This window comes from Pecten maximus, chromosome 2, assembly GCF_902652985.1.
Source record: "Pecten maximus chromosome 2, xPecMax1.1, whole genome shotgun sequence".
Taxonomy (NCBI): Eukaryota; Metazoa; Mollusca; class Bivalvia; order Pectinida; family Pectinidae; genus Pecten; species Pecten maximus.
Window position 1 is genome coordinate 8,078,060 of NC_047016.1, and position 26,108 is coordinate 8,104,167.

At 37.0% G+C, this 26,108-nt stretch overlaps 1 protein-coding gene across 23 annotated transcripts in view; it reads left to right on the plus strand.

Annotated features, from left to right (window-relative positions):
* LOC117315791 (LIM zinc-binding domain-containing Nebulette-like) overlaps positions 1–19,542 on the plus strand; it is a 78,340-nt gene extending 58,798 nt beyond the window's left edge. For 6 of the 23 annotated variants that reach the window (XM_033870189.1, XM_033870229.1, XM_033870273.1 and 3 more), the window contains 8 exons: positions 588–752; positions 1,530–1,652; positions 6,187–6,279; positions 8,960–9,058; positions 11,379–11,603; positions 12,418–12,591; positions 14,068–14,162; positions 15,890–19,542. In XM_033870189.1, coding sequence (XP_033726080.1) covers positions 588–752; positions 1,530–1,652; positions 6,187–6,279; positions 8,960–9,058; positions 11,379–11,603; positions 12,418–12,591; positions 14,068–14,162; positions 15,890–16,066 — 1,151 coding nt within the window. In that variant the 3' untranslated portion in view covers positions 16,067–19,542. Of the gene's footprint in view, positions 1–587; positions 753–1,529; positions 1,653–3,114; positions 3,154–6,186; positions 6,280–8,959; positions 9,059–11,378; positions 11,604–12,417; positions 12,592–14,067; positions 14,163–15,889 lie in introns of all 23 variants that reach the window. The other 17 variants (XM_033870203.1, XM_033870325.1, XM_033870259.1 and 14 more) reach the window with 15 other exon arrangements.
* Positions 19,543–26,108: the final 6,566 nt, after the last annotated feature.

A 26,108-nucleotide genomic window follows, 5' to 3' on the forward strand; every position in this document is an offset into this window, starting at 1 on the left:
TTAAATTTCAATACCCCGCTCAATTTAAGTGTACATGTACATGATATTGCATATTTATAAGGCATATTGTTATCACACTGGTGTTAATACCCTCCTGAGAACCCTAGATCCCTGTGTTTTATGTTAGTGGTGCTGAAAATATCTAATTTGTCTAAACTAGTAGCTAGTGAAAGTGATGTTGTTTGTTATGATGTACTTGTGGATAAGAGCCACACAAATATATACTGAACACAAATATATACTGAACACAAATGTTATAACTTCCTGGTTTCTACAATATTTTGCACATACCATATTAACTTGGATTTCATTCCAGCCTTTAAGACTTAACATTGGACTCATAAGATCAATCTTGTAACAGTACTTCCAGAATTTTCAATAAGTGTTGTCATTTCTTCCATCAACAAATCAACATTGATATTATTTGCCAAGAATGGTAATAGAATATCTTCCAGATCTTTGGTGAACTATTAGTACAAACTTTCAATAGCTGGAAACCTGCATATATATATATGGCTTAATGCTAACATCATTTTACACGTTGACCCCTTGCATGAACCTGCGATGCATTCCTTGCCTCTTTGTAGAGGCGCAGAGTAGACGTCGTCCCGGGAGCACCGGTGATCATGAACCTCGTGGACGCCAGCCTGGCAGTATTAGTGACTATGATCCAACTGCAAATAAGGGGGGAACACCCTACTCCCAACGCCAGTCACAGGGTACCGCTGTGTACGACTCCCGAACTGGAGTAGGTGAGTTGTCTACCTTGTTACACAGGTTTTATCCTGTGTAAGAAGTTATTTCAAGTTTTTAAACCCTTATCTGAAAACCTGCCCTATATTGATGTAAAATACCTTATATAGATCAAAATTAAGGCTTTATGAGAGTAAGGCCGTGGTCAGATACAAGCTCAGTTGTCTCACTATTCATAGGCTAGAATTGCTCGTACATGAGACAGGGAAATCTCATATGCTAATTACAGGTTCTAGATGTTCTGTCTAATACAGTCTAATAGGCGTCTTGTCCAATTGAAGAATTTGGGGGGAAAAATGATTATGTTGTATTTAAGTAATTTTGATATAGATTATACGAGAAAAGCAATTTATCACCCACATGTGTTTCAAATTGCTTTATCTTTTTGTCAGACTGACATTCTGTAACATCTTATCATTAAGTCTTCCTTAATTGAGGTTTTGTCATGGATTATCAGTCCCTGACAATTTCAAACTTCAAAGGTTAATGAGACATTCTTTAGGGTCTCTTTAAGTTTTGAGCAAATATATCATATATCATAGCTCTTGCTCCACAACAGTTCTGAACATTGTTATCTCAATATTTGTTTTTTCCTCACTGTCTTCAGCTCAATTTAGGGTTTTACTGTATTTTGAATATTACATGTAAATATTTTGTTTCACTGTCAATTGTTTAATCAATTTCACCCTGATTTTGTGAATGTTGCTGAAATTGTAATGTTCTCTGGCTGAGGTTCTCCAGGTAGACATACAATTAAATAACTCCATCTTATTTAGTATATGAGAATCCCATGGCGTACCAGGGGGGTAACTACCCATACCAGGGTAGCAGTGCCCCCCAGCAACCGGGGGGTAATGCTCCCGCCTATGCGGTATGGCAACCTCCGAGCACTCGGGTTGGTGAGTAATCTGCCCTTGGTTTGTGCGAGTTTCCAGGCCTCGTTGGTGATTCCAGCATGGCTACTCTGTCGGTATTAACACACTGACATAGTAACGTAGTCCATTGTGTGACTGCCAGTAGGTCAGATCCACTCCGTGAGTTTTTGTGCTGATCCTCACTGCTTGTTCAACCAGATAGAGGTTTAATGTTCTGTTCCAAAGACTCTGAGTATTCCTGTTTCCCGTAAATTTGAAATAACAATAGGATATTTGTCCAGTAAGATTCTCATTACCGTGATTTGAAGTTTCCCTAACTTCTCCTCATTTATTCACTTCTGTTCATAATTGATCTCGTGTTCAAATTTTTATAAACATTAACAAGTTATTGCCTCTGATAACCCCCCCTTATTTGTTCCATGCCTGAAGCTTGTTTACCAAATTCTCCCCTTTCATTGGTTGGATTTCTTCCATTCTGCCAATAATATTAATTGTGATATACTTATTTATAAACTTTCAGTTTTCTTATAAACCTTAATTTCCAGAGATCCTTGAGAAAGATAGTCTTCACATCGAGAAAATCATGAATTTTTTTTTTTTTTAGATATATCGTACCATGAAAATTGAACCTTTACTGAATACAGACTAGCATTAAGTATTTTTACTAAAAGCTGTTGGTGACCTGATATGAATTTCTACTACAGTTACTACTGGAATGGATATTCAATAAATCAATTAAAAACTACTGAAGCATACGATTTAAACCCATTGTTTGATTTGAGAGAACTTAATAGATATGTGTATTGTAGCTTGATTAGCTAGCTGTTATGGCTGGAGAGATGTTCCACACATTACTGATATTCAGCTGGAGTAGTTTACACTGTACAGCTGGTTAATACAGACAGCTTGATAGGACTAGCATGCATTACATTGTCTTTTTGTGTAAGCAAAAGTGACATTTACTCTGTCAATTTCATGTCAGCTGATTAGCAGGAAAACATAGATGTTACTCTGTCAATTTCATGTCAGCTTATTTGTAGGAAAAGATAGATATTTCAGAATCCTTATCGATATGAAATTATCAACCAGTCACTGGAGTGAATCCCGCTATAAACAAAAATCAGCGTTTAGAGTGAGACATCATGAAAATGGAGCCTTATCATTGTGATTGAATAGAATTGCTTACTCTATTGAGAGAGAAAGTCAAGTTGATATAAAAGGAAGAAAATAGAAGTAATGAATGATAGTAAGAGAAAGAAAAAAATAACTGGTATTGACACAAAAAGGCATGGTTTTACCATTTAGCTTTCAGATTAATAGCACCCAATAGTACTGTGTGTAATAAGTGTATGGAGTAGGTTATGCATTGTTATAAAGCAGAGCTTGTTAGAAAGAAGATTGTATGATATTTGTCCAACAGATTTGCATGTCATTTCGTACCATCATGTTCTAACAAAGAGATGCTTCATTTTTGTCGTAACCTCAGATTCTCACCAGCGCTACTCGACAGGATCATCCAGTAGCAGTAAGTAAAAAGGGGACACAGCTACTGACCTATACGCTTCAACTCTCGTCTTAGCAACTCTGCTACTTATTCTTTACAGTTTTTCCAGTTTCATCATATTCATAATACATGGTTGTAAAATTCTGACATAATTTGGAAGAATAATTCTACTTAAACTTTGACATATTCAGTTAGTGCCATGCCAATTTTTGGGGGTTTTTGTTTTAAGAATTAACCTAAGAAGTTCAAATGTGAATTTTATTCAAATATACAAGGCATATTTATACTGGTAATGGCTCATGTATCTGCTAATATTAGATCAGAATTTTACATCAGTTTTCACCTTTTTTCATATGGAGTGAATTTAATAAATTGGGTAGATGGTTCATCTTTTAATTTTGATCTCCACAAAAGTGATTTCTGTTGGTGTTAGTGAATACAGGTGAAACTTATATAGTTTACTGGGACAGAAACTGATATATATTGAATGGTAAAGCAGCAATAGATAGTAGAGCCTGTAATTGTTGTGATGTTTTGTTGTCTGTAATTATAAGTGGTTTTAAATTCAAATCGTACAGAAAGAATTAGATAGTCGATTGATAAGGGGAGGTAACTCTATCTCAAAAAGGTCATGTATGTGGGTGTATGAGGAAAAGGCATGGCTAGGTAAAATGATAAACCAAAGTAATCATGTGCATGAACTTTTTTTAAATATTAAAAAAAACATGGCAAATGGAATAAAAATCTTTTAGAGTGAAGACAAGGTGATGGGACGCAATATTTCCCTTGGACAGGCTAACATGGAAATGTTTGTAAAGTTTGGGTTTTTTTTTTTTTTTTTTTTGTTCAGTGGAACATACAACAGACTAGATACATCACTGTATACTCTGAATATCTTAGAGCATATCAAGATGTGGAGTACATATTGAAATAAAGGCTCAAATCAGTAGATTCTACCATGTGTTGAGGAATCATGCATTACTAAATCCAAAATTAACACTACATCGTTCATTGTTTAATAAAAGTTTTGCTGTAGCTTATATATCAAAGATATAATGCAAATATTGACACTAAAGAGTTTATTTCTGTATAACACATTGTATTCATTCAATACTGACATACATAATTGTGATGGAATTAATTGTATCAATTTCACTTTTATTTATAAAAGTTTATTGGTTGTATTTTATATGAAAACAAATAACCTGTCTGACCCCTGTATATCTCACTTAAAAACCTTCCTTTACTGCAGAACAAGTCTGTGTGGTTTTTACAGGTGATGGCATCAAGCTGTAATATAATAACAGAAATATAAACAGGAAATATTTGTACATTAACAGGTGTTGTATCATATTAAAAGTTTTCATTGAGAATAAAAGGTTTGGGTACTTATACTTCTCAAAATGTTTATATTAGGTGAAATAATACATGCAATTTGTTATTCAACCAGGTTCTATTTACACAGACATTGGTACTAGGCAAGTGAAACATTTATAAAACAGAAACAAAACAAAAAACAAAGCAAAAACAAACAAAAAATTCTAAACATAAAACTGAAGCCAGTGTACATAGTGTTGAGAGCTGTTACTTCCCAATCGACTGCCATATGTACCCAATGCTATATGGTAATACATGGTTATTTTAACATGTTCTACTACTGCGTGTTTATACAGAAAGGTTTACCATAACATTAAAATCCAAAAGCATGCCACACTAAAATGTTTTTCTGTGTATCCTCTCAATGACTGTTAAATATCTTATTTCAGTGAATGGTGTTTTTACTATAAATCTTTGCTCAATTGTCTATTATACATGTGTAATGGCTAATTTTCTACAAATTATATACTTGGCTTTGTTAAAGATATATATTGAATGTGTTTCAGCATAAAATGTTCAAAAGTAACATGCATTAAATGTATGCAGTGTATTATGAATGTTATATGTATACTGTATGGTTATGTTTGTGTCCTGTTAACTGTAAATCTGTTATTTATGTGTTTATTTGATATTGTGTATGTATAGCCAGCACTGCTAAATGTATATGGTCATATGACTGCATTATATTCATATTTTCTTAAAGTGACATTTCTACATGTTGTATTTAATATTTTGGTAAAAACTTGTAGGAAAATGTCACTTTAAATTATGAATGCAATACATAAAAGCATGAGAATATGAACTTTATATACATAGACTTTGAGTTCTCTCCCTTTATGGACTTCAAGTTCTCTCCCTTTACAGTCCTCGAGTTATCTCCCTTACAGATTTAGAGTTCTCTCTTTTCATCAAATCTTACCAGGCAACACCGGTACACAGGTAACCTATGTTATGATGTTATAATTTTTGACCTCTTCAGCTCGTACCACCATTACATATCGGCCCAAACACGTTGTTACCAGATTGATAAAAAGATACTTTAGGTACCAGTATAATGGTGCTCAACCTTAGGTAACAGTATAATGGTGCTCAACCTTAGGTAACAGTATAATGGTGCTCAACCTTAGGTACCAGTATAATGGTGCTCAACCTTAGGTACCAGTATAATGGTGCTCAACCTTAGGTACCAGTATAATGGTGCTCAACCTTAGGTACCAGTATAATGGTGCTCAACCTTAGGTACCAGTATAATGGTGCTCAACCTTAGGTACCAGTATAATGGTGCTCAACCTTAGGTACCAGTATAATGGTGCTCAACCTTAGGTACCAGTATAATGGTGCTCAGGCATTTGTCATTTTCTCAGTTTTTCATCCAAATGAAAATTGTGGCAGGCTATCTTACATTTTGAGTACAAAAAGAATTATAAATGAGAATGGCAGTATCGCGGTATGTGTTCAGTTCCAAGGGTTTACAGAACAGTTTGTATTGAGTGATATTAATTGTTCATTTTGAGTTTTCGTTACCATGTCGTATTTGTTGATGTGTAGCTTAATTCAGTTTTTTGATGCATGATTTCTGCCTTATTTTTTCAGATTTTGTTCCCCTTTTGGGTATACTTTTTGTTACCGTTTTATATAGAACTGTAGGAATTATGGTTTGGTTATTTTTGTTTACAGTTCAAAATGGATCACATGGCAGAAAAGTTGGATCAATTTCTGATTACGATCCTGTAAATGAGAAATATGGCTCCATTGCCGGGCAATACTCTGGTAAGTCCTGATAAGACCTCAAACATGCCGGGAAAAACCTCAGATTTGTAAACAGCCCCTTAGTCCAACCAACTTCTTCAACCTTGATTTTCTGTTATCTAAATATTGTCTCTTGACAGTAGTCGTTGAACTTTTAACTTTAAAAAAAAAATCTTTTCCACAAAGTTATCCCCAAGCCTTGATAGATACCTTTTATCTTCAAAAACGCCTCCTTCATTAGATCATCCAAAAGCCTTTGGAATCTTAATATTTACAACAGCTTTCTTTTGACTAGAAAATGATTTCTCAATGATTGGTCAACCTATTTGTAAATCTCACATAGTCCAGTAACACTGAGGGTGTTGTGCTCTTATTTTGTTGAGCTTCATTACCCCCATCCTTGAATCAGTGATGTTGGCTACACTGTTAACAACTGTTCACTGGATGATCTTCTAAGCCAATCAGAGACTGTTAATCCCATCTGTAACTCTAGCGTACCTGAAGCATTTCCATATTTTCACATCCTGTATGGGACAATAGTTTTGCAGTCTGAGTAAACACTCTACCAAATCACGAATTTGTATGTACAATATTCAACTGCAAACCAGGATCATTCAGTTAAAGACCTAGACTAGTAGAATTGCTGGATATTTTGGATGAACTGGAGTTGAAAAAATGTATGATATTCAGGAAAAACAAGAGTATGACAATCAGCTGTCCTACTAAACACCAGAGTAAAAAAAAACACTCGGGGATATGGACATACATGTAAAAGAAGTTGACAATCGCTGTAGTACAAAATGCATGGACTGATATTAATATGTTTTAGACCAGATGATTTGATAGTTGATGGATGCTCAGGTAGTCCATTTCAATTTGTAAACTATGTCAACAAGCCAGATTTATAAGAATACATACTTCTCCTATTGTGGGAGGTGCTTTCCTATAAACTAAGTGTTCCTACATTACCACTCGGTATATGGTAGTGAGGTAGATACATTAGGTTGCATGTTTGTGTGAAATTTAATACGTAATGACTCAGAAGTGTTAACTGGTATGATACGTTTAGCTAGACTCGGCAGTGTTAACTGGTATGATACGTTTAGCTAGACTCGGCAGTGTTAACTGGTATGATACGTTTAGCTAGACTCGGCAGTGTTAACTGGTATGATACGTTTAGCTAGACTCGGCAGTGTTAACTGGTATGATACGTTAAGCTAGACTCGGCAGTGTTAACTGGTATGATACGTTAAGCTAGACTCGGCAGTGTTAACTGGTATGATACGTTTAGCTAGACTCGGCAGTGTTAACTGGTATGATACGTTAAGCTAGACTCGGCAGTGTTAACTGGTATGATACGTTTAGCTAGACTCAGTAGTGTTGATTGATGTAGACTCGAAAGTGTAAATTCATATGATAGACTTGGCATTTTTAATTCATACCTATTTAATATGTTAGTTTCTGTGAAATAGCCTCACCCAACTGGGTGTGTGGACTGTAACTACAGTATATACTTTTGAAGCATAATTTGGAAAGAATGTCATTGATGAAAAATGCAGCACATACCAACTTTGTCTATGAATCCAAGAGACTGGACCTATATAAATGCTGATATTGAGATAATTACCATCTTAGAGAAATCTGATCATTGGAATTTTGTCTTAATCAACATCTTAATGCCTATTCAGCACTGATTTATAAATTATTTATCTTTGTAACTGATCATTTTCAAATCTGTATGGAGGTCATTGATACATGTTCTTGGTTATACATACAAGATATATATATAAATTCATTGCTTTGTGTCACTATTGCTCATTCAAGATATGCATTCAAGAAGCTTTATTAATCATCAAAATGTTACAGAATAAAATACAACACATACCACTAAGTATATGTAATACCGAGTATCAGCCTCTCATTATAACATCAACTGTTAACAACACATACCACTAAGTATATGTAATACTGAGTATCAGCCTCTCAATATAACGTCAACTGTTAACAACACATACCACTAAGTATATGTAATACCAAGTATCAGCCCCTCAATATAACGTCAACTGTTAACAACACATACCACTAAGTATATGTAATACTGAGTATCAGCCTCTCAATATAACGTCAACTGTTAACAACACATACCACTAAGTATATGTAATACCAAGTATCAGCCCCTCAATATAACGTCAACTGTTAACAACACATACCACTAAGTATATGTAATACTGAGTATCAGCCTCTCAATATAACGTCAACTGTTAACAACATATATATACCACTAAGTATATGTAATACCGAGTATCAGCCTCTCAATATAACGTCAACTAGCTGTTAACACATACCACTAAGTATATGTAATACCGAGTATCAGCCTCTCATTATAACATCAACTGTTAACAACACATACCACTAAGTATATGTAATACCGAGTATCAGCCCCTCATTATAACATCAACTGTTAACAACACATACCACTAAGTATATGTAATACCGAGTATCAGCCCCTCAATATAACATCAAACTGTTAACACATACCACTAAGTACATGTAATACCGAGTATCAGCCTCTCAATATAACGTCAACTGTTAACAACATATATATACCACTAAATATATTTAATACTGAGTATCAGCCCCGCAATATAATGTCAAAATGTTTGCACAAGAAACTAGAATTGACCTGCTCCAATATTGTCAGGATACCAACATCAACAATCACCACCACCTCCACCACCACAACAGGAAGACCCTATCCCTCAATACAACCCTGTTGAGGTGCCCCCTCCCCACATGGACGGTAAGTTACCTTGCAATTGTACTTGCTTTCTCACTGACAACTTAGTCCACTTCTTATCTTTGTCAACACAAGGACTTCAAACTTAGTGCTTTAGCTTGCTGTGGAAATTTGATGTGAAATTATTTTCAATATTCTAAAAAAAAAAAATGATTTAGATCATGCTTTTTTATAACTTCTGCTAGAAAATGCTGAAGTGAAATTTCACTTGTATAATTCTACTACAAAACATTGAATTACAATTCTGCTTTCAAAGTGATTTTTTTCATGATGAGTTTCTGCTTTAACACCTGCTAGTCGGGGTAACAGTAGTGATATTCTAACACCAGTACAGACTAAATCCTTCAGTTGTCAGCACTTTCTCATTGATACTTTCAAATAAGTTCTGAAGATCATATAGAAAACAACTTCTGATTGAACACAGAATGTGTTGGGTCCATTTCGTCTGTCCAAGTTTGTAGTCATTAATAATAAAACAATAGACTTGGATTAGGAAATATTCCCTCTTGTTTTCACATGAATTATACCTCCTTGTTGAGAGGCGCTATATGTCACGGATATGTGTCCATTATTCCATTTTGATTTATTTATTTTATTCATGGGCTCATCTTTCTTTGATATATTGACAATTCTGCAGAATTTTCTTCTAATGGATTATATAGGTCCTATAGTCCAGTTGTTATCTTTAATCATTGGCCTTGAACTGTTCAGTAGTGTATATAAAATCAGAGTGTCAGGCTTTATGGTAAACCCTCTCAGGATAATTCAATGTCTCAACAAGTCTTTGCTATATACTGTAAAAATATTTGAAATTCTTCAAAATAAAATGTGACTTTGGAACTTCTCAATTTGGTAATATTATGTTTCGATTAGATATTAATCATTGTGTGAAGTGTTAAGTTTACGCATATTCTTTGAGATACAAATGTACACTTTCTACAGAGAAAAATTGTTTAGTAAAAGTATCAATTTTAAATGTTTTGTTTATTAAAAAGGTCATAAGTACATAATTATTGATTTATAGATAAAATTAAATATTTTTGTTCTAAATAGTGACTAAAACAATACTCTATCCTACACATTAACCCACGTAATCATTAACTCTTATTAGTCCTAAATCATTCCTGTAATTATCCATACACTGTACTTTTCTCCATATTCCTATGTATCAAACTACCTCATTTTACTCTTATCCGAATATATGAACATATATATGCACAACACCTATATACATACAGAGCTCTAACGTTGTAAAGTTATGTTAATTTCACACTAAATATGAAAATTATAGTTTGTTAAACATTGACATTTTCAATATGAATAATGATACATGAATGATATTTAATATTTCTACTTTTTACACTAGCTGTAGTTGATTGGCTGGCCAGCTGTATATATAAATACCTAAAGCAATAACGTCATTATCTCCTCTTCTATGTATGACGTCATAATGTGGTTACCAAGACAAAGTTATATATATATACATGTATATATATTCATTGCATTTTTGCCAGTGAAATATAGAAATTTATCAAACTAGTAAGATTTTGCAGTGAAAAATATAAGTTTTTCGATTTTGACCAAACCTTTGTATTCACCGCATTGAAACTTGCCGATTTTTCCAATCAAAGCGAAGATAGATAAATTGGTTATTTTGCTGTATTTCTGAAAAATTTCAGACTAGGTCTTGATAAAAAAAAAAACTCATATGATGTTAACTATTCATGCAGATACTCCGATTAACAGCAGAAAATGCTTAAATTGCGTTTATCAGTCCTTTCGCCGTCAAGTTGACGTTGAGTAACATAACAAAGAGATGACGTCATGAATTATGTTACCGATTCCTGCATTTTTTGACACAAATAATTTTTCGAATTTCTTTAATTTTGTTTTTAAGTATCTTAAATGCAATAAAAAGAAAACTGAATGGTTTCCCTTGTAATATACATGTAACATATATTTCATTTGTATGACAGAATATTTTGATTTTTTTCACCCGATTCGCACTCGTGAAAATGTTGATATTCTGTCATACTTGTGAAATCTGTTATATTAAACGGGAAACCATTCAATATTCTCTCTATATATATGGGTTTATTGTTATAGTTTAATATATATATATACAGGTATAGTTGATACTTTTAATTGCTCTAAATATTGATATATTGTATGATACAAAAACAACTGAACTGTCACGGATTCTGTTCCTCACGTGCACACAGCTGTCTTTTAATGTTTGGAGTTAGTCTAATCATCATTGATTAAAAATGTTTTGGTACAATCATCATTAATTAAAAATGAATTGGCAATTGTCATTTTAAAGTAGAAGATACCACATTTAACATCCCGCCTGTCACAAACGATGAGGATATTCCCACAACTAACACCTCACCTGTCACAAACGAGGAGGAATTCCCTACAACTAACACCCCGTCTGTCACAAAAGTGGAGGAACAATTTAGTTCCAATGTCCCTCCTCTCCCTGATGATGACAATGTTGACCTGAGTGCTGAGAAAGATGCAATTAGTGCTCAAGAAGAGGATCCAAGTGAGTGCCAACCTTGACCCTGAATAAAGCTAGGTCTACTCCTGACATCAGCTCCTCAACTCCTAATATAACAATATCCAACTGCTCGTCAATATATCTACTATCTCATGGCAATATCACCAGGGATGTAAATTATCTAGTAGTATCTATATTTCTTGACTGTTTAAGATTGCATCTTTACTATACACTCCTGTTCTTCTACTCAACTTGGCATGACGATTAATCTCTGGTATGAAAACAGCAGGAAAGCATGGGAAAGCCACGATGTCAATCCCTGTATGACCAACATAGTCTTCTGTCTTCCCTCTCTCCATAGTTCTGTTTGATCTTCCCAGCACACAGCTGTATAAGCTGATCCATTCCCTGCAATATACCATAAATATATTGCTGCTGTTTTACAAACTGACAAATTTAAATGTTGTCATAAAAAGTAGATTTCCCCCCCCCGATGATTAACAACCTATCTGTTTACATTTAAGTCACATGAATTCTTGCTTTCAAAAGATGTTCGACTTGGTAAATCATTTTCTAAATGTTAACATGTTTATAGACAATAATGAAGTAGGGACATTATATTAAGATGATTTCTTGTTACAAGTATGTTGCAAAGATATGTACACTAATAGGAATACTGTAAAATTCCTGTGGGGAGGTCAAGGTTCAAAATGAATCATGGAGTGAAGTGTTGTAATGTTTATAGTGACAAAAGGCCATGGTGTTCCAGATAATAGTTTCTGTTACATAATCATTCTATCTGGAGATATAACCCAGTGACATGGTATAAACAATGGTTGTTGCCCACATTCTGTTCAAGAGATGGAAATTCATTTCGCCACACCGGTGAGGATGACTCCACAACATGTGATTTCTCCTGTGGAGAACGATATACCTCCACCTTATGACCCCCCAGCCCCTCCAACAGAGGAGAGTATCAGCCAGTCAGAGAACTACCCACTTCCAGGTCCTCCCGATGACCTGACAGGGGGTTGTAAGTTAACCTTACAGTGTCCCCATTCGATGCTGCAGCACTATGTCCGGGACCCCTGTCATCCACTGCAGATCAGCACCACTGATATTACCACTGCAGATCAGCACCACTGACGTGTTACCACTGCAGATCCACTGGTTTCATACTTCAGCTTAGAGCTGCACCACCTGAGCTCTAAGTTTACCTTTGCAGTTCAGCACCAGTCACAGCATATTTCAGTTGGCTATTGAAGGTTTTGTTGAAATCTGAACCCATTCTTAACCACATCATCAAATACCTCTGTAGATAAGCACTTCCTCCACCATTCAACTTCATGTTTATATCTGATACTGTATAAAATTTTAACTATGAAATAGTTCTTTCACATATATTTCAATGGTACATAGACCTTTTAAGTATGGACTGCCACAACTATACATTTGTTCTCACCATCATATAGTGACTGTTGGACAAGCAAAACAATGATGGTACAACTACAATGACTATTGTAATCAAAAGTCTACACAATAACAATTATTATTATCTAAATTTTACATGTTTGCACTTTAATATTTTTAAAAAGTCTAGCATCAGATTCAGGAAAATGTAACAATAGACTCCTTTTTGTATTGTTTAACATCCTAACAACATGTATGTTAATTTAAGGACGGCCTCCCCTGTGTGCGATGGACTTGTCTATCTGAACGTTGTAGTTAACTTGATTATGTGTCCCAATTTATTACACTCTGCACTAGTCTCACAAATATATTTCAAGGTCCCTTTTTCCAGTATCATTGCTCTCTGCCAATAAGCCAGAATAGTTTTACTGGAAATATTTAAAGTGTATCAGGTATGATTTTAGATTATTTTAGTTAGTAGTTAATTAGTTTATATAAATGTAGCGAAAGATACATGTTTAGCTATCATGTTGTTTGATATTATGTAGATACTTATTTTTCAAGTTTCATTTTCAGGTGTATGGCAGTTGGCTTATTGCTTTACTAGATTACAAAATAGAATTTGCATTTGAAGTATTTGGATTTGCTGGATTTTTACTGCATGTAGTGTTCTATGATTTTATCTGCTTCTCCCTAGCATAACTACTATTTATAACTGCACTTGAATCTGAACCATGTCTTACCACAATGCATTCTGACTAGTTTATAGAGCTCTACACAGTTACCATGCCACCTGCACATATTCAGTCAAATAAGGGATAAACTCTCAGTTGAAGTACACCATAATGATAACTGTATTAATAAGTCTCAATTGTAGTTAACAATAACTGCACTCCATCATTTGATGTAGTAATTATATTTGCAGTAGCATGTCATTTGATTTTTTTTCTGTCAAATTCAGAAGAATTTTATAAGTGATTGAGAGGTAAGTTAAGAGAAAGATTGGTACATTGAATGGGTCATTATAAAGGTCATAGTGGTATGGTGACCTCATCTTAAACATAGGAACCTTTGTTCACTTTACTGTTGTCTTCTTTAGCTCAACCCCAGCAAGCACGTCAACCTGCATATCAGCCACAGCAGCAACAACAACAACAGCCGTACAGACCCCCGGGTCAGCCCCAAAGGAACCAGGTAAGTTATACAACATAGCCCTACAGAACCCCGGGTCAGTTATACAACATAGCCATACAGACCCCGGGTCAGTTATACAACATAGCCATACAGACCCTGGGTCAGTTATACAACATAGCCATACAGATCCCTGGGTCAGTTATACAACATAGCCATACAGACCCCGGGTCAGTTATACAACATAGCCATACAGGTCCCCGGGTCAGTTATACAACATAGCCATACAGGTCCCCGGGTCAGTTATACAACATAGCCATACAGGTCCCCGGGTCAGTTATACAACATAGCCATACAGATCCCCGGGTCAGTTATACAACATAGCCCTACAGATCCCCGGGTCAGTTATACAACATAGCCATACAGATCCTGGGTCAGCCCCAAAGGAACCAGGTAAGTTATACAACATAGCCATACAGGTCCGTGGGTCAGTTATACAACATAGCCATACAGATCCCCGGGTCAGTTATACAACATAGCCATACAGGTCCCCGGGTCAGTTATACAACATAGCCATACAGATCCCCGGGTCAGTTATACAACATAGCCATACAGACCCCGGGTCAGTTATACAACATAGCCATACAGACCCCGGGTCAGTTATACAACATAGCCATACAGATCCCCGGGTCAGTTATACAACATAGCCATACAGATCCCCGGGTCAGTTATACAACATAGCCATACAGACCCTGGGTCAGTTATACAACATAGCCATACAGGTCCCCGGGTCAGTTATACAACATAGCCATACAGGTCCCCAGGTCAGTTATACAACATAGCCATACAGATCCCCGGGTCAGTTATACAACATAGCCATACAGGTCCCCAGGTCAGTTATACAACATAGCCATACAGACCCCGGGTCAGTTATACAACATAGCCATACAGACCCCGGGTCAGTTATACAACATAGCCATACAGATCCCCGGGTCAGTTATACAACATAGCCATACAGATCCTGGGTCAATTATACAACATAGCCATACAGATCCCCGGGTCAGCCCCAAAGGAACCAGGTCAGTTATACAACATAGCCCTACAGAACCCCGGGTCAGCCCCAAAGGAACCAGGTAAGTTATACAACATAGCCATACAGATCCCCGGGTCAGCCCCAAAGGAACCAGGTCAGTTATACAACATAGCCCTACAGAACCCCGGGTCAGCCCCAAAGGAACCAGGTAAGTTATACAACATAGCCATACAGGTCCCCGGGTCAGCCCCAAAGGAACCAGGTCAGTTATACAACAAAGCCCTACAGAACCCCGGGTCAGCCCCAAAGGAACCAGGTAAGTTATACAACATAGCCATGCAGGTCCCCGGGTCAGCCCCAAAGGAACCAGGTCAGTTATACAACAAAGCCCTACAGAACCCCGGGTCAGCCCCAAAGGAACCAGGTCAGTTATACAACAGACCTCAAACTCATAGTCCTACAGACCTCTAGCATTTGCTCTATTTTGCTGGCAAACCAGTTGACCAGACATGAAGATGTCAATACAAGTCTTAAAAGTGTTAGTCAAGGCTAGTTTCTGGTCCCATTGTTACAAAAATGACAAGGTCAGTGCCAAAGGAACTAAGTCATATCTGCACCACCACATCTACACGACTACTGTGCTGAAATTGTTTTCTTTTTCTTTTTCTTTAAAATCAGATAAATGGCTAAGGATATCTTGCTATTGCTTTGTCAGTACATCATGAATAAATAAAAGGGAAATGTTTGGTCTCAACAGGTGAAGTATAAAGCTCTGTATGACTACACCGCAGCTGATGATGATGAAGTTTCTTTTCGGGAGGATGACTACATCTCCAACTGTGAAATCATTGATGCAGGATGGATGGAGGGTACAGTGGAACGGACAGGTCAACGGGGCATGCTCCCTTCAAATTACGTGGAAAAGACCTCATAAATGATAATCAAATGTACCTCTTATTTCTACTGTTTCTTTCTCTATAGGCTTTAACATCTGTACTGTGAATCTATAGTCATTTGGAAAGAAAAAAAACAAAAAAAAAATCTGTCGTTTTATTTTAAGGATTGGTGAATGCCAACCGTTCTAGATGCTATATGTGAATGTTTTTATTTTTGACCTGGTGTCATGTAACTTTATGTCCTAGTTTTGTTATTTTTGTATATTTTCCATTCTTCCATCACACAGTCTACCCAACACACCTGTTCACTCCTCAGCTGGGATGAATTCTCTGTGGGGGTAAATTGTCCTGTGATGAAGAGATGTTATGATATTGTTTTGCAAATCTACATGTTTATTGTCAGACACAGCAGATATAAAAAATAGGATTTTGTATTTGAGATAAATAGATCTTTCGGAATTATATAAACAAAAGAAAATATAGAGTTTTTATGAGAGTTCGTTAATAGTAAGGAAGTTAAAAAGTTTTCTTAGCATGTACTTTCTTATATACAAGAGCACCTTGTTGTATGGATGTCGTATTTTATCAATTTTTTTTATGATGGAAAAATATTATTTTAAATGAAAACGTCACATCAATTGAAATATTGATACAGTGTTAAGTATTTCCGAATTTATGTAGTTCATTATCCAAATCTGAAACAAACCTGTAACAAATAACTATATTTTATATGTATTGATATGTATTTATCATCTAAATGTGTAGCCATTTTAAAAACAGCTTATAAGATAAGTCACTTTATATCAAAGCAGTAAATTTTCTAGTGCAATTTGAATCACCAAATACATTAACAGACATGGCACCTGTTAACTTAACCTAATAGTGGTAAAAAAACAAATAGATGGGTACAACTTGTTGTCCAACAGAAAATGATTGTTCTGATTGTTTCAGTATTGAGGAAATGCATTGCCTCTTCCACAGTTTATCATTTACATGTGCACAGAAAGTCTTCAGAAGAGTTGTGGGGAAATAATACTGAAGTGTTAACAGATTCCAATTTAGAGGAGGGGGTCTCTGGAAGAGGTAAAGGGAAAATGTTCTGTTACTTATGATAACACAAGATTTGTCCAACCCCACAAAACATACAGATATAGTTAAAAACCCAAGGCTACACCAGTATCAGAAGATTCCATAAGGATATCAGATGTTGTGGACCGAAACATGATAACATGGAGTATATTTGTATAAGAACATTGTGACTGGCTGATGTATGCTGTAATATAAGACCACAGTATTGTAGATGTTGACAGGTACATGCTTTTATGTTGAGTTGTAATGCTGGTTTCTATATTTATTTCACATTTTACCTTTTTTTTTTTTGTCAATTTTATTGTAAACCACAGATTTTAAGGATTCATTTTACACTTTTTTGTAGCATGTTAAGTGAGCCTAAAAAATGTTATGTGCTATTTTATCTCTAAGTCGGTGACAAAGAGGAGCTATGCATACGCTTCTTTTGCAAATATATGTATCCAGTTCAAACTTTGGCTCTCATGAAAGGATTCATAGTATTCCTTATAAGAAAGAAAAAACCACACATATCTGTATTCATAACAACTTATCAGTTTTGAAATGTATGTGTAATTGTTTATAAAAGATATTCATTGTTTTGCAAATTGCTCTTTCTATTGCCAGATAGATGTTGTAGAATGTTGTTTTTGTATTGATATTGAACCCTTTCATTTCACATGAATTACAGTACAGATGAGAATAAAAACTTACCTTGTTGATATACCGTATGACCGTACGTCCCAATTTTCAATACAAGATCTATCTTACTATTGAATTGTACGTCTGGTCTTGTGAAAAGAGGATGCAAGGTTGCTTATAGGCTATTGTACTAAATCTGGACACTGAGCGAGGTACAGGAGTTATATATACGGTAGACTATTGTAAATAGAGAGATTTGTGGTTGAATTTTGAAAAATTTAAGTCTGTTACTGCTGAAGCTTAAAGCTATATGTATAAGAGTAAAACTTGCTTCAGATTTGGTGTACTTACACGTATATAAAGCTCAGCAGAGAGTCTGCCCACTGCACACACTGGTCCCTGTGTGAGAGGGTCACTTGTCCTCTACGGTCAGTAGTGGTGCTTGTTCTTAGTTTCCAGTCTGTAAATATGCTTGTTCGAAGAGTTTAGCTTTGCAGAAGAAACTATGGAGAGGTCTACTACCATCTGGAAAGTAAAACTATTTTTCTGGATATTTGCAGATTCTTTCTCTCCTTTTCACATATACTGAAACATTTAAAATTTCACTGAATTTTCGGATGGTCAAATAACGGGATTAAATAAATGTTTGACATTTCAACTCCACTTATCATACGATAGTGTAATTTCATAGAATTGTTCTCATGATGCCATCGTTTTATAAAAATCATGACATTTTTTTAGGGAGTGTGGCTGTTTACATACAGGTTGTATTCAGGTTGTAGTAAAAATAAATACACATGCAAGTTCAGACTTCATTAGAAATATCAATGTGTTCATAGTTTGTTTTGGAATTTCAGTAGTCCTAGTATTTTGGATGTCTTGCTAAATTGAGAGGACATTAGTATAAAAAAAGAGCGACACGATATTTATTGACATGTAGCTGTACGGAATTCTATGTAAATAGTGTATTGATACGTGTATAACTACTTAGGTTAGAGGATGGTCTTTACACACACATCCTATTACTGTACACTTTTAAAAGTAGAACTGGGTAGGACACTGTTCTTTTTCTTCAATTTGTCTTTTTTTAAATTAAGATTTCACCACGCTGATGAAATGGAGTCAGGTTTAAACTGGCATCAAATTATAAGGTCAGGTGGAATATTATTTGCAATATTTATTGTAATTTATATGTTTTCGTAATATTACTGCACCCACAAAACTCAAAGTCTACTTATTGTGTATATATAAATTTGATATACAATATTCGTTTTACTGAGGAGAAAATCGTAAAAGTCATTTAGTTTGGGTTGAAAATTGTGTTTGAATTAATCATCCATTGTAACCACATCTACAGTTAGTTATCAATGATGTATGTATATTAAAAGTCGGTACTCACTTTAAATACTTGTTAGCTTTACACTGGAAAATCATTTGGAATCACTGGAATTCATCATTAGTTCTGCGATTGTATTTGTTTACACATCAATTTCTCTCTCAAAAAAAAATAAAAACCAACTGGATATTCTGATTATTCAAGCAATCACTCGAACTCATGTGGTTCCAATGAACTCCAAAACTGAACATCTGAAATGATCATCCTCTCTGTACACAGAAACAACCATAGGCCAGTGCAAGGCAAATGAGTGTCAAAAGTGAGCAACAATATTACTCAGAACATTGTCTAGTTTATCAGTAGCACAGATGGGAGAGAGCTCGTGGGACTATCTATAACAGTAGATCAAATTGTATTATATGTAGGCAAATGCTGCCAGTATTCAGTAAAATATTTTATTGTTACATACCCCCGAGTCATGTCTTCATTTACAATTTGCAGTGACGAGATGTCAGAGACGTGGTTTATCACATTTTCTAGCAGGTTAATATGTGAACTTACGGAATCACACAAAACACCTGATAAAGTGACAGGTTAATTAATCACACAAAACACCTGATAAAGTGACAGGTTAATTAATCACACAAAACACCTGATAAAGTGACAGGTTAATTTTAGTAGCTAATAGAGTATGTGTCAAGTAATGAATGAAACTGCATTAAGTGTCTGTTTCATCTTTATAGCACTTGCCAATGAAGGTTGGGACAAAACATAAATTAGAATAAAGAGTCCAGTTCTTGCATACTGATGCTTCACTAAAGACAGAAAGGGCTATTTTATTCCAGAACACTGCTTAGAATTGGTATACCTTATTTATAGTCCGGTTGCCAAACCTAAATTTCTCTCAAAACCTTGCATAATTGTCCAAATAATGGTTTTTAGTGATTTTTGCATGTTGGAGGAGTGCTGATCCAAGGACTGCTTGGTGCCACTCTGGGACCCTTGAGCATTTTGAAATATTTAAGATGGCTGGCAAAATCTTAAAATTGGAATAAGTCGCACATTTATTACACAAGTGGGGTTTTGGGGGCAAGGTAAGACGTTAAGATCATACATATAAAATACAATTTAGTAGTTAGGCTTTTAAATAAATCCAAAATGGCCGCCCTGAAACCTCAAAATTATAAGTCGTGTATTGTTTCCTTAAAATGGTAATTGGTGTTCATGTTTTGATATGAAGATTGCTTTTTAGTTACAACAAGAGGCCCATGGGGCCTGTATCGCTCACCTGGTTGGATTTGACCAAATGTCAAAATAATGTTCATGTTCAATTCCTTTTGTTTGTTAACCTCAAACAATGCTATTTATGGTTATAGCGTGGGGATCCCAACTGCTTCAAAGAAATAATGAAGTCCAGACTCTCTGAGTTTACAACATGCATTTATAACTTTATGACTAGTAGTGATTTAAAGGAATTACCTCTATTTCCTATATGGGGCCCCGCCCCTTTTGCCCCTCGGGGGTCAGAGTCACCATTTATGCAAAATCTGTTCCCCTTCCCCCAAGAATGTTTCTTACCAAATTGGGTTCAAATCCATTCATAACTTTATGACTAGTAGCGATTTTACGGAATTACCTCTATTTCCCCATTAGGCCCCGCCCCTTTGGCCCCTTGGGGGTCAGAGTCACCATTTATGCAAAATCTGTTCCCCTTTCCTAAAGGATGTTTCTGACCAAATTGGGTTCAAATCCATTCATAACTTTATGACTAGTAGCAATTTTACGGAATTACCTCTATTTCCCCATTAGGCCCCGCCCCTTTGGCCCCTTGGGGGTCAGAGTCACCATTTATGCAAAATCTGTTCCCCTTTCCTAAAGGATGTTTCTGACCAAATTGGGTTCAAATCCATTCATAACTTTATGACTAGTAGCGATTTTACGGAATTACCTCTATTTCCCCATTAGGCCCCGCCCCTTTGGCCCCTTGGGGGTCAGAGTCACCATTTATGCAAAATCTGTTCCCCTTCCCCCAATGATGTTTTTGACCAAATTCGGTTCAAATCTTTTCATAATTTTATGACTAGTAGCGATTTAAAGATATTACCTCTGTTTCCCCATTAGGCCCCGCCCCTTTGGTCCTTTGGGGGTCAGAGTAACCATTTATGCAAAATCTGTTCCCCTTCACATAAGAATGTTTCTTACCAAATTGGGTTCAAATCCATTCATACCTTTATGACTAGTAGCGATTTGAAGGAATTACCTCTATTTCCCCATAAGGCCCCGCCCCATTGCCCCCTTAGGGGTCAGAGTCACCATTTATGCAAAATCTGTTCCCCTTCCCCAAAGGATGTTTCTTACTAAATTGGGTTCAAATCCATTCATAACTTTATGACTAGTAGCGATTTAAAGGAATTACCTCTATTTCCCATATGGGGCCCCGCCCCTTTGGCCCCTTGGTGGTCAAAGTCACCATTTATGCAAAATCTGTTCCCCTTCCCAAAGAATGCTTCTGACTAAATTGGGTTCAAATCCATTCATACCTTTATGACAAGTAGCGATTTGAAGGAATTACCTCTATTTCCCCATTAGGCCCCGCCCCTTTGGCCCCTTGGGGGTCAGAGTCACCATTTATGCAAAATCTATTCCCCATCCCCAAAGGATGTTTCTGACCAAATTGGGTTCAAATCCATTCATAACTTTATGACTAGTAGCGATTTAAAGGAATTGCCTCAATTTCCCCTATTGGGCCCCGCCCCTCAGGCCCCTGTGGGGTCAGAGTCACCATTTATGCAAAATCTGTTCCCCTTTCCTAAAGGATGTTTCTGACCAAATTGGGTTCAAATCCATTCATAACTTTATGACTAGTAGCGATTTGAAGGAATTACCTCTATTTCCCCATTAGGCCCCGCCCCTTTGGCCCCTTGGGGGTCAGAGTCACCATTTATGCAAAATCTATTCCCCATCCCCAAAGGATGTTTCTGACCAAATTGGGTTCAAATCCATTCATAACTTTATGACTAGTAGCGATTTAAAGGAATTGCCTCAATTTCCCCTATTGGGCCCCCCCCTTTGGTCCCTTGGGGAAAAGTTCCCCCCCCAAAAGGGTTTTCCAAAGGTTAAATTTCTATTTAAAATGGGGATTTGAAGGTTTCCCTTTTTTTAAAGGGCCCCCCCCTTCCCGGGGGGGGCGGCCTTTGCTTGTTTTCCCAAAATTTTCCCAAAATTGGGGCCCCCCAAAAACTTTGATGGGGAATTTAAAATTTCCTTTTCCCTTAGGCCCCCCCCCCCCCCCCCCCCTTTTAAAGAAATTGGTTTTCCCCCCCCAAAAGGGGTTTTGAAAAATTTGGGTTCCCATTCATAATTAGAAGTAGCGTTTAAAGGAATTCCTCTTTTCCCCCCTAGGGCCCCCCCCCTGGCCCCCTTTGGGGGCAGAGACTTTAAAAAAATCTTTCCCCCCCCAAAGGATTGTTTTGCCCAAAATGGGTTAAACCCATTTCTTTAGACTAGTAGCTTTTTTAAAAACCCTTTCCCTGGGGCCCCCCCCTTTTGGCCCCTGGGGGTCAGAGTCCATTAAAAAAATTTTTCCCCTTTCCCCCAAAGGTGTTTGCCAAAGGGGTTTCAAATCCTTTAAATTTTTTGCTAGTACTTTTTAAAAATTCCCTTTTTCCCCCTTCCCCCCCCTCCCCTGGGGGTCAATTTTAAAAATTTTCCCCCTTTTTCAAAAAAAAATTTTTAATTTTCCCAAAAGGGCCTTAAAAAATTCCCCCTTTTCCCGGGGGGCCCCCCCCCTTTTCCCCGGGGGGCCCTCCCAAAAAAATTTTAAAAAAATTTTAACAAATTGGTTTAAATAAAAAAACTTTTAAATGGAGGGTTCCTTTTTCCCCCTTTAGGCCCCCCCTTCCCCGGGGGAAGGTTTTTTACCAAATGGGTTCCCCTTTTAAAATTTTTTGGACCAAAAGGTTTTCCCATTCCCAAAATTTTTTCTTTTTAAAAAAATCTTTCCCCCCTTTCCCGGGTTTTCCCCCCGGGGGGGTCCAAAAACCTTTGATGAATTTTTCCCCCCCCCAAAAAATTTTCCCCAAAACCCCCCAAAAAAAATTTTTTCCCGTAGCATTTTTTCCCAAAAATTTAAAAATTGGGGTTTTTTTCCCTTGGGGTGGGCCTTTTTAAAATTTTCCCCCCCCCCTTTTTTCCCCCCCTTGGGCCCTTTCAAACCTTTAGCATGTTTTAAGGAATTCCCCTTTTCCCTTGGGCCCCCCCTTTAAAGGGGGAAGGTACCATTAAAAATTTCCCTTTTTTCCCAAAGGGTTTTGCCCAAAATTGGGAAAAAAAATTTTTTAAAGTCATTAAAGGAATTTTTTTCCCATTGGGCCCCCCCTCACCGGGGGAAGTACATTTAAAAAAATTTCCCCCCCTTCCAAAAGGGTTTTTTGGGGGTGGGTTAAACCTTTAAAAATTTTCTTCATTTTACTTTTTCCCCCCCCCCCCCGGGGCCCCTTGGGGGGGGAAGCACCTTTTTCAAATTGCCCCCCCCCAAAATTTTTTGGGCCCAAATTGGAAATTTTTTAAAATTTTTAAAAGTCGAAAAGTTTATCTTTTATTAGGCCCCGTTTGGTTTTGGGGGAAAACCTTTTAAAAAAGGGCCCCTTCACTTGGTTTTTAAAAATTGGGAAATTTTCCCCCCCCCAAGACTCCCATTGGGTTTACCCATTCCCTCCCAAACCCTTTCCCCAGGGGTAGATCCCATTTTCTTTTTTTCCCCCCCCAAAAGGGTTTTTTGGGTTTTTAAAAACCATTTATAATTTAGCTTTTCTTAAGGAATTTTTTCCCTTTGGCCCCCCTTTTTTTTTGGGAAAGTACCTTTTAAAAATTTTCCCTTCCCCGCTTTGCCCCGGATCAAAAAAAAATTATGCTCAAGGAATTTCACCCTTTGGGGCCCCCCCTTCCCCGGGGGGGGTTTAGCAAAATCTTTCCCCACCCCCGGGTTTTTGCCTTTGGTTCAAACCCATTTTTTTAAAATGTTTTTTAAAAAAAATTCCTAAAATTTTGGGCCCCCCCTTGTGGGGGAAAAAATTTTAGAAAATTTTCCCCCTTTTCCCTTTTAAATTTTTTCCCCCTTGGGTTAAACCCAAAATTTTTGAAAAGTCTTAAAAGGGAATCCTTTTTCCCCATTGGCCCCCCCTTTCCCCCGGGGGGGTGAGATTTTTAAAAAATCTTTCCCCTTAAAGGTTTTTCCGGGGGGGTTAAATCCATTTTAAAAATTATATTCTTTTAAAGGTTGCCTCAATTTTTTCCCCCCCCTACCCCCCTGGGGGGGGTTTTCCCCAAAATTTTCCCCTTTGGGTTTCGCCTTGGGTAATCCATTCAAATTTCTTAGGATTGGGTTCCCCATTCCCTTTCCCCCCTTTCCCGGGGGGGGTAGAGCTTTTGAAAAAATTTCCCTTTTTTCCCAAGGGTTTGCCGGGGGCAACCCACAAATTTTGAAGTTTTAAAAATTTTTTCCCCTTGGCCCCCCTTTCCGGGGGGGCAAGGGAAACCAAAAAAATTTTTTTTCCCCCTTCCCCGGGCCCCCTTTTAAACCTTTAAAAATTTATGTCTTTTTAAAGGAAATTGCCCAATTTCCCTTTTTCCCCCCCTGGGCCCCGGGGGGGTAAAATCCCTTGATCCCAAATTTTCCCCCTTTTAAAGGGGTTTTTTGGGGGGGGGAAAACCCTTTCAACTTTTCAAGCGTTTGAAAATTTTTTTTTTCCTTCCCCCCTTTCCCCCGGGGCCCCCTTTTTAGAAAAAATTGCCTTTTTTCCCCAAGGTTTTTCCCCTTGGGTTCAAATCCATTAAACAAAAGTCTTTTAAAGGTTTTTTCCCCCCATTGGGCCCCCCCCACCCTTGGGGTAAATAAAATTTTAAAAATTTCCCCCCTTTTTGGGTTTTCCGGGGGGTTCAAATTTTCAAACTTTTTTTAAAAAGGTTTGGGGGGGAAAATTATCATTTCCCTTTAGGCCCCGTTTGGGGGGGGGAATCCCATTTTTTTTTCCCCCTTCCCCGGATTTTTCTGCCCAAAGGGGGTTAAAATTTCAAACTTAAAATGGTTAAATCCCTTTTTTTAAAACCCCCCGTTTCCCCTTGGGGGTGGAAAATTTTTAAAAAAATTGCCCCCCCCAAAAATTTTTTTAAAATTTTCAAAACCCCTTCTAAATGTGACAAGGCCCTCTTTCCCCCTATTCCCCCCCCTTGGTTTAAAATCCCTTTTTAAAAAATTGCCCCTTAAGAATTTTACAATTTTTTTCCCCAAATTTATGACAAGTACGTTTTAAAGGGGAATCCCCTTTTTTCCCCTTTTATGCCCCCCCCCCCTTTGGCCCCCTTGGGGTCAGAGTCCCTTTATGCAAAATCTGTTCCCCTTTTCCCCAAGAATGTTTCTTAAAAATTTGGGGTTCAAATCCATTCATAAATTTATGACAAGTAGCGATTTAAAGGAATTACCTCTATTTCCCATATGGGGCCCCGCCCCTTTGGCCCCTCGGGGGTCAGAGTCACCATTTATGCAAAATCTGTTCCCCTTCCCCAAAGGATGTTTCTTACTAAATTGGGTTCAAATCCATTCATAACTTTATGACTAGTAGCGATTTGAAGGAATTACCTCTATTTCCCTATTAGGCCCCGCCCCTTTGGCCCCTTGGTGGTCAAAGTCACCATTTATGCAAAATCTGTTCCCCTTCCCCAAAGAATGCTTCTGACTAAATTGGGTTCAAATCCATTCATAACTTTATGACAAGTAGCGATTTGAAGGAATTACCTCTATTTCCCCATTAGGCCCCGCCCCTTTGGCCCCTTGGGGGTCAGAGTCACCATTTATGCAAAATCTGTTCCCCATCCCCAAAGGATGTTTCTGACCAAATTGGGTTCAAATCCATTCATAACTTTATGACTAGTAGCGATTTAAAGGAATTGCCTCAATTTCCCCTATTGGGCCCCGCCCCTCAGGCCCCTGTGGGGTCAGAGTCACCATTGATGCAAAATCTGTTCCCCTTTCCTAA